This window comes from Erithacus rubecula (genome assembly GCF_903797595.1).
Source record: "Erithacus rubecula genome assembly, chromosome: 19".
NCBI classification, from domain to species: Eukaryota; Metazoa; Chordata; class Aves; order Passeriformes; family Muscicapidae; genus Erithacus; species Erithacus rubecula.
This window is the reverse complement of record NC_136671.1, coordinates 5,137,457-5,146,711: the sequence shown is the minus strand read 5'-3', so window position 1 is coordinate 5,146,711 and position 9,255 is coordinate 5,137,457. Positions and strand designations below refer to the sequence as shown.

Below are 9,255 nucleotides of genomic sequence, written 5' to 3'. Positions count from 1 at the left end.
CTGCTGCTGCCTGGGTGGGAAGAAGGTGCCCCAGAGAATCCCTGCTGAGGATGAGCCCGTTGTAGCACACGGCAGCCAAGCAGCTCTGCTGAGCCAGAGCCCATCCCTGGCCAAGCTGGCAGCAGGAGGCTGTTCCCCTTCCCGCGCTGCTGCCGCGTTTGTTCATCCTGGCAGCGACTCACCGGTGCTCCAGGCCAGGGCCAAGTGCCGGGAGGGGAGCTGCAGGCTGGGCCCCTTGGCCTCCTTTCCTCTGCTGCATGAGGGTGGCATGGATATTTAAGGAGAAGGTGATAGCACCACATTCCTGTGTTCTCACCTCCTTCCTACCTGCTGAGATCCTGGCTCCTGTGGGACCTGCCTAGACAGGTGCAATGGGATGGCATATGCTCGCTCTGTGCTCAGGAGCTGAACAGCTGCCTCCATCAGCACAGGATGCCTGCACTGGGCTCTGGTGATGCTCAGATGGGTGCGCAAGGCTTGTGCCCCAGCACTGCCCCCCTGCACTGGCCAGCCAATGCCCCGTGGATGGGAGAGCGTGAGCCACTGCAACCTTGTGCCTGCTGGGGAGGAAAGGGCTGGATCCTGCCCCAGCACTGTGGGGCTCTTTGGTGGCTGCAGGGACTGAGGGTGCCCCGTGGTGTGGCTGTGGAGGCCATCTGGGCTCCAAGGATGGGGCTTCCAGAAGGAGCTCGCTGGGCTTTGTCCAGAGAGGGGCCTGCGCTTGCAGGCATGTGTTGGGTGTGGTGTGTGGGACCCCATGGCAAGACCTGTCCTTCGTCAAGTGGGAAACACCACGCTCAGACATGGGAGATGCAGGACCCCCTGCTGTCTGGGGAGCTCCCAAAGCTGGGGGGAGGGTATGTCCCACAGCCTGTGTCTGCAAGGAATGGGGAGGGGATGGGCCAAAGATGCTGTCCCCAGCCCATTCCGCGTCCTGGCAGGCCCCTGCAGTCCATCTGTAGTCCCACGCACTGTGCGGGGGCGGGATGGGGCACAGCAGGGATCTGCCCACCTCCAGCTTTGGGGATGGAGAGCGGTGCGGTGCCGGCGGGGAGCGGGGCGGGCAGCGCAGCGCCCGTGGGCTCCGCCAGCCCCCGCTGCCCGCCCGTCCCTGTCACCGCGGGCAGGGACCCTGCGGGGCGGGGGGCTGGCCGGGGGCCGGGCTCTTCCCGCTCCCTCCTAGCAGCCGAGGAGTTAAAAACTCAGCCCGGGTGATGAATATGTAAGAGCAGAGCCCAGGCTGGAGCCGAGCATCTCCCGGGCTGCGGGCGCTTCCAGCACTGCCGCCCGCCCCAGCTCAGCACCGGGCGCACTGCGGAGGGACGAGACGGGACGGGGAGGTGCGGGGGTCCCCCCGCTGCCCCCCGCCACCATGAGCCCCACCGGGCTCGGCATAACTTTCCTGACACTGCCCCTCGTCGTGCGAGCGGCCGCGGGAGGTGAGCTGTGGCGGGGCCGAGGGTCCCGCGGCTGGAGGGGTCGCGGGCGAGGGGTTGGGGGGCTTGGGGGGCGCCGCTTCTTCCATTCCCTTCCCACGTGTCCAGGGGTGATGGGCGCTGAGGGGGTGGTAACAGGGTCTGGGGGACCTAGTCTGTCCCAGGAGCCTTCCTGCCCTCCCACCACCCCCTCCCGCTGCTGGTGGCCCTGAGCGCCGCTGGGCTCGGGAGGTCTCAGCCCTGGGGCTGTCTGTGCTGGCAGGAGCTGGTGGAGGGCCCCCTTGGGGCAGTGGGGTCTTGGGCTTCAGCCCATCCACCCCACAGACCTGCACCATCGGGAAACACCAAAGAGGACGAAACCTGTGAGCGAGCGGCGCTGCGTCCCGGGCGAGGCGCTGGGGGCTCACCTGCATCCCGGCTAGGCTGGGGGCGCCCAGCGCTACCTTGGCTCCGGCCGGAGGATGCTCGAGGGCTGCTGCGTGCAGAGCTGAGGATTCCCCAGGAGTTCTGCTTGCACTGGGACCCCAAGATCCCTGCTCTGGGACCGTCGGAGTCCCGCCTGCAGGGTCCCGCTCCCAGCTCTCCTCTGGGGCTGGTGTCTCCTGTACCACAGCAGCGAGACCTTGGATGCAGTGCCTCAGACTGGGGCCTTGAGCAGCACAGGTGGAGGCTGGCAGGGCTGCCTTTGTCCTGCTGGTCCGAGCGGCTGTGGCTGGCACGGTCGCGGGGCTGGGCTCGCCTGCAGCCGGCCCGCTGGCACGGCCGCTCGCCCGCAGCGGGCACCGTTCACGGGGGCTGGGCCCGGGCAGCACCGGGCTGCTCTGTGCCTCCTGCCCGGAGCAGAACGGGGAGCGGAGGGAAGGGGTGCGCTCTCTCTCTCCGCAGAGCTGATGGCCCCGGGTGGGTGTGCAGAGCGGGAGCAGGGCACCAGCTCCCTCGGCATCCCCTCGGTGTCCCCGCACCTGCTGCTCCAGCACAGCCCGTGGTACCCACAGCCACCCCGGCGCTGGTGGGAGCTGGCAGCTCCGGCTGAGGTGCCCTGAGTGACGGGACCGGCCACCACCCCCACAGCGTGGGCTCGGGCCTGCCCACCGCCCTCCGCTGCAGCCGCCTGCAGCCAGCCCAGCCACGCGGGGCACAGGGCAGCGCTGCCGACCTCCCCCCGGCTCCTGCAGCCCCCCTCGGCTCCCGCAGCTTCCCCCCGCTGTGGGGTCAGGGGCTCCCCAGGATGGGTAAGGGGAGATGGCCCCACAAGAGCTGGGGAAGGAGCACAGCGAGCAGTGAGGTTTGGCTGCCTTGGAGCAGCGATGCTGAGGGAGGTTTCCCTGTGAAGCGTCTGGGGGAGGCAGGGAGGGTGTGAAAACACTAGCGCCAAAAATAACTGTGATGAACACAAGTGTTGGCGGGACCCCGGGCTGCACTGGGGGTGTCCTCATTGTGGGGGGGTTGGGCATGGCCGAAGGTGGGTTTGGGGAAGGGTGTCTGTCTCCATCACCTGCCTGAGCTCTCCTTTCTCCCGCAGGACAGTGGTGTTATGACTCACAGGACCCCCAGTGCGGTGAGTGGTGCCAAGTGCGGGTGTGTTGGGGCTGGGCAGGGCTCAGACCCTCGTGTCTCCCCACAGTGCCCAGCTGAGAGCACCCTGGGCAGCATCAGCAAGGCCCAGTGGGGAGTGTGGCATGGAAAAGGGCAAATCCCCCTGTGTGACACAAATGGGGGAATGGTTGGTTAGAGGAGCTTCACTTTTGGGGATGTTGCTGTAGAGACTCAACAAACACCTGAGTCTCTTGGAGCAACCCAGCCCCACACTCATCTCAGCCAGGTCTGGGTCTCCTGGGGCAGCACTAGCTTTCCCCTTTCCACCTGAAACAGATTAAGTAGAGCCTTTAAAATACTCTATTAGAAACCCAGTGCAGTGCAGGCAGCAAGGAGGACTGGGGGTCCAGGGGCCCGACTGAGGAAGGACAGGTCCCTTAGAACAGGCAGAGCCCTGCCTGGATGGGGAGGGAAGCATGGCTGGGGGCACTTTGTCTCAAAACATACAAATTACAAATAGCTTGTAAAAGGTTAATTAAAGATCATCAAGCATTTAATCAGCTGTTACAGCCCAACTGTTTTATGGCTGTTGTGTTTCCATGCCCTGTGGCCAGTGGGTGGGTTGCTGGGCTCCGCTCATCCCTGTCGGAGCAAGGCTGGGTCTGACCCGGTTCAGCGCTGCCGGGCTGGCAGCCAGGGCCGGTTTGGGCAGGGACAGGGGCCGGCGGGAGGCGGCTGGAGAGCTGGAGCCGTGGAATGGCCCATGATTGAAGGCACCTGGTACTCTGTGGGGCCACCCAGTTACACTGTGCCAGGAACCTGGTGGGATGGTGGCACAGCCAGGCTGCAGCTCCCAGGGCTTCCAGGCAAAAGTTGCCTGAAGTAATGAGAAGAGAACATAGAGGGTAAGGGCCAGGGGTAAACCCTGCTGGGCTCAGGAGGTGGGATACAGCCTAAAAGTGTCTGTGGTTTTGTCTGCCCAAGAGGAAGGCACACATCAGAGCTGAACCATGGGGCACTGCTGGGGGAACAGTTCACCAAACCCTGGCTGTAGGCAAAGGTGGCCCAGCCATGATGTGTGTGAGAAGAGCCAAGGGTGTCTGCTGGGATGGGCTGAGCTCCCCTGGGAATGGAGCTGTTCCAGGAGGACAGGGCTGGAAACACTGAGGGAGCTCCTGTTCCCTGGCTGAGACTGAGCCCAGATACTGGCAGTGCCCAGTGCTGACACCTCTGTCCTGGGCTGCACCACGAGGAGGAGTGGGGTGCTATGGCAGCCACACTGGAGCAGTGAACAGCAGGATGCATGGCTGGCTACATCCTACAGCTGTGGGCTGCCACAGGTGTTGCAAGAGGAGATGATGCTGGGTGATGGAGACAAGCTGCATATATGGGTTGGTTTTGTGGTCTGGCCGTGGTGGCAGCCATGGCTGCTCACACCCCCAGACAGCACTGTGGGTTTGCAGCAGGTCCTGTCACCTGCCAGCACTGCTGTGTCCTCACTCAGCTCCTGCCATGGTGACCCCCCCACTCCAGGAGCTGCTGATGGGCATCGTGTGGTCACTCTGGAAGCTGTGTAGGATTTGGCCTGTAGAATTTGCTTTGTAGGATGAGTTGTGTGGCCAGGTTGCACTGTCACCTGTCACAGCTGGACAGAACCAGCATGAGTAGGTTAAACATGCTAAAACCCAGGAACGGGCAGAAGGGGCAGGGAGAAAAGCCTGCCCTTCACCAGCGTCAATGTGGACGATGCTGCCAGGCTAAATATAGCCCCTGGCCCCTCGAGGAAATCCTGCTGAATTATAGATGAGGCTGCAATAACCCCCTGCTCATCAATAGGAAGGAAACTTAGCCGGGCAGCAGAGCAGTTCCCATGGGATGAGAGAGAGCACGGCCGGGCTGGCAGGGACAGCGGGGCTGGTTGGGGACAGAGCCACCCCTGGCCTGGTGTCCCCCCCTGGGGGCAGTGGTGGTTCAGTGGCTGCCCGTGGTGCCCCTGCTCCTCCTCTGCAGGGCCCAGCCACTGGAAGGAGCTGAAAGCCACGTGTGGTGGCGACAAGCAGTCCCCCGTGAACATCGACAGGCGCCGGCTGCAGCGGGACGGTGGCCTTGGGGACATCCTCTTCGAGGGGTACGACCAGGCTCCCCCTGGCAAGTGGAGGCTGACAAACAACGGGCACACAGGTGAGTGCTGAGGCTGGGCACCTTCCCCTGTCCCAGTTTCCTGGGCACCTTCCCCTGTCCCAGTTTCCTGGGCACCTTCCCCTGTCCTGGTTTCCTGGGCACCTTCTCCTGTCCCAGTTCTCCCATCACCATCCTGACGGGGACTTGGCTCTGGCCCACTCCCGGGTGCTGCAGGATCCCATGCACATTAGTATTAGTGCTGGGGTGAAGCTGGGGGAGAAGGAGCTGTGCCAGGGCTGTTCCCCATCCTAAGCCCCCTCCCCCTGTCCTGCTGCCCTTGCAGTGATGCTGACCCTGGCGAGTGAGTCGGCCTCTGAGCACATTGCCATCAGTGGCGGGGGCCTCCCGGGCAGGTACCGCGCGATCCAGCTCCACTTCCACTGGGGCAGCCCGGCCCAGAATGGTTCTGAGCACACCCTCGATGGGCGCCAGCTCCCCATGGAGGTATGTGAGAAAAACCTCCCGTCACATTCTGAGCCATAAAAGCCCTTGGTGGAGTGGGAAGGGGTGATGCAGGGGCATCCCAGGCTGCTGTGAAACAGGCGACTGGGTTCTGTGACTCGGCACTGGTGGGTTCAACTGTGCTCCTGCACAGGCACCTGGGTGGTGCAAAAGCACTTGATGTGAGGCTTGAGGGGTTTCTTTATCATGCATGGCCCAAGCTGCTTTGTCCAAGGCACTCAGTGGGGTTTGGGGGGCTCTGTGCCCTGCTGGGACCACACACTGAGTTAGTGAATGCAAGTGAGAGCAAGCAGGAGCATGCTGTGCCAAGCACATTGGGATCCTTCTGGATGAAAGAGGCTCTGCACCTCTAAAATATTCATTATCTGCCAGAGGAAAGCAGAATTTATGTTTTATGTCTGGCGAGCACCCCGGGACTGCTGGCCCCCTTTTGCACACCCTTCAAAGGATGCTTGCTTCTTTGGGGTGCTTTGATCCTCTGAGCACCCACCCCACAGAAGTGCCAATGGGACCAGAAGGGCTTTACTGGGAGAGGCTGACTCAGAGTCTACCCATCCCAAGCTGGCTGGAAGGATCCATAGCAGCATGTCCTGCTGCCAGGGTGTTGGCTGGGGGCAGCTGTGCATACCTGACTCTGTGCTTTCCTCAGATGCACATTGTCCACATGAATGCCAAGTACCAGACACTGGCAGAGGCCAAGGGGCACCCCAGTGGGCTGGCTGTCCTCGGCTTCTTCTTCCAGGTGGGTCTGCAGGGGCCCTCTAGAAACTGGGTGCTGGTGGTGCAGCTGGGTGAGCGTTGTGCGGTGTCCTGAGGGAGTGGGAAGGGGCAGGAAGGCTGGTAGAGGCTGGGGAACCCCCTGGCTGTGCAAGAGAGGGCTAGCTGGGAACTCTTCCCCACTGCTCTGCAGTAACATGAGGCAGGACTGGCTGTGCCTGTGGCTGCTTGGCCGGACAGGACGACCCAGCTCTGCCCTGCTCAGGCTCTGCCTGACTTCAACCACTCATTTTCCCCATACACAGGTCTCTGAAACCACTAACACCAACTACAACACCATCGTGGCAGGGCTGAGGAATGTCTCCCATGCTGGTGAGCCGCCTCCTCATCGGGGCAGGGCAGGAATGGGGAGACCCTGCTGTGGGAGGGCAGGGATGAATCCCAGTGTGTTGGGTGGGGGAACCTGCCAGTCCCTGGGTTCATCTGCCGCGGGGAAACCGATGGGGGTGGCCCCGCTGTCCCCCCCCCACCCCTGGCAGGGGACAGGCTGAGTGGCCCCGTCCTGCCCCACAGGGGACTCTGTGGATTTGGCCTCCACGTTCCAGCTGAGCACGCTGCTGCCGCGCCCCGGCCGGCTCTCGGGCTACTACCGCTACCAGGGCTCCCTCACCACCCCCGACTGCAGCCAGGCCGTGCTCTGGACGGTGTTTGAGGAGCCCGTGGAGATCGGCAGGGAGCAGGTACTGCCCTGTGCAGCCCCACTGCCAGCACATGAAAGGCTGGAGCCCCAGGGTGACCTCTCTGCTTGTCCTTCCTGACCCTTGAGCAAGAGCACAGGGAAAGTCATCTCTATAATAATGCTCCTGGCAACTTGGCAATTAATTCATTTTATGAAGGTTGGGTAATGCAGATGTGGCCTCCTGCCAGTGGGAAGAAATCCCATCCATACTGCTCTCCAGCCTGGCCTTGGCATTCAGAAAGAGAAATGGGAGTGAGTCCATTGAGGGTCAGTAGAGATTCCTAGGGAATGGATGGATGGATGGATGGATGGATGGATGGATGGATGGATGGATGGATGGATGGATGGAATGCTCTGCTGCTCAAGCATCTTAGCAGATGTGTTTTCTTGAGGGAGTCATGGGTTAGCCACTCACCAAAACACAATTAGCTCCTTTAAAACTCAAGACCTAATCCTTGTAAGGACCTGCCTCTGTGCTTACCTATGGGTCTGGCTTCAGAAGAGCAGTGGGGAGTGGTGGGAGGACACCCACTGGTGTGGGGCCATGCCAAGGGTCCTGTGCCACTGGCAGTGGGGCAGTGTGAGACAGGATGACAGTAGGCAGGGGCCTGGGGTGCCTGGCAATGCAGCTGCCCAGCCTCCCTCTCTCCCTTCACAGCTGAAGGCATTTGTCAGCACCCTCCACTTCCCACTCGAGGGATCCATGCTCCTAAAAATGATCAACAACTTCCGCCCGCCGCAGCCCCTCCGCAGCAGGAAGATCTTTGCCTCCCGGGGGGCCACAGCCAGCACTGGGTCCCTGCACGGGGGCCACCACCAGCTCCTCTCACCCCTGCTCCTCCTGGCCCTGCTCAGCCTCTTCTCACCAGCTCCATAGAGTCTGGCCCTGCTGCAGTGGAGATGGAGGTGATGCATCTTGTTAATGGGAAATGGGAAATAATGAAAAAAAGCACGTTGAAACCTTGGCTGGGTGAGGATTTTATGAGCATCTCTGCAGAGGTGAATTCCTGCAAGCCCAGGCTGTCCTGGGATGCCCCTGTAGATGAGCAGTCGGAGCTGCTGGCAGGGGGATGCTGTATTGACTGGAATAAAGCCAAGGTCCTCGTCCTGGGTTGCTGCCTCTGTTTTGCTGGCTCTGTCCCTTTGCCATCTGGGGCATGTGCTGGGCATGGCACTGTGGGGTCAGTGGGGAGGGAGCTGGGGGTGGTGTCTGGGTCCTTTCAGGGATATCCCCTGTGTGGTGCAGGCAGGAAGGAAAGAGCCAAACCCCAGCCCTGGCTCAGGATCCACGCAGGCCCTGTGCTGCAGACGCTGCCCTGCTTTCCTGGGGCTGGCTCCTGGAGGGATGGGGGTGTCCCTGGAACACAGCACCTGCAGTGCCCTTGTGCAGGACACAGGGATCTCTCCACAAGCTCATTCTGTGCTGGCAGGAATAACTGCAGCCGCCGGCGCTGCCGGGGCAGGGCTGTGTGAGTCGGGTGGTTCATAATTAATGTACTGGAGCTCCAGGCATGTTCCCATCTTCTCCTAAATTATGGCTGAGGAGCACAGGCCGTTACGTGGGAGAAGAGCGGAGCAGGCTGAGGTTTTCCATCATTTCTGCCAGTGCCGAGCTGCAGCCCCCAGCCCCGGTGGGTGCCGAGCATCCCCTGGCAAGGCTCCGGAGGAAAGCCCGCGCTGCCAGAGGCTCGCCGTGAGTGGGGGGGCCCAGTGGCAGATCCCTGGGCCGGGATGGCTCTGTGAGCCCCCGGGAGCTGAAGGCTGGAGCCGCGAGACGCGGGGACACGGGGACATGGGGACACCGGGACACAGGGACACAGGGGGACACAGGGACACGGGGACACAGGGACACGGGGACACAGGGGGACACAGGGGGACAGACACAGGGGCACGGGGACACGCCGGACGCGCGGGGGCGCCGCGGGCACGCGCACGGAGAGGCCCCGCAGCGGATTGGTCGCCGCCAGGGGGCGCCCTCCGCACGGGAGCGGGCACCAGCACGGTCCCGACACCGCTGGATGTGCTCCTGTCCCATCCCTGACACCGCTGGATGTGCTCCTGTCCCCTCCCTGACACTGCCACCTGTGCTCCTGTCCCATCCCTGACACTGCCCCGTGTGCTCCTGTCCCATCCCTGGCACCGCTGGATATGCTCCTGTCCCATCCCTGGCACCGCTGGATGTGC

The 9,255-nt window shown here is 62.6% G+C and overlaps 1 protein-coding gene across 1 annotated transcript; it reads left to right on the top strand.

Annotated features, from left to right (window-relative positions):
• Positions 1–1,093: 1,093 nt before the first annotated feature.
• On the top strand, positions 1,094–8,178 carry LOC306810129 (carbonic anhydrase 15-like). The gene is made up of 8 exons (XM_079322291.1): positions 1,094–1,439; positions 2,959–2,994; positions 4,983–5,153; positions 5,437–5,597; positions 6,265–6,357; positions 6,638–6,704; positions 6,906–7,072; positions 7,730–8,178. Exons 1-8 carry the CDS (start codon positions 1,373–1,375, stop codon positions 7,946–7,948), a joined length of 981 nt encoding a protein of 326 aa, XP_079178417.1. The 5' UTR covers positions 1,094–1,372; the 3' UTR covers positions 7,949–8,178.
• The last annotated feature ends 1,077 nt before the right edge of the window (positions 8,179–9,255 follow it).

Bases quoted from the DNA above. Each gene is read 5' to 3' on its own strand.
- LOC306810129 (XM_079322291.1), top strand. From the start codon at position 1,373: ATGAGCCCCACCGGGCTCGGCATAACTTTCCTGACACTGCCCCTCGTC. The intron at 5,598-6,264 runs GTATGTGAGAAA...TGCTTTCCTCAG, and splicing joins GGCGCCAGCTCCCCATGGAG to ATGCACATTGTCCACATGAA. The intron at 6,705-6,905 runs GTGAGCCGCCTC...CCTGCCCCACAG, and splicing joins GAGGAATGTCTCCCATGCTG to GGGACTCTGTGGATTTGGCC.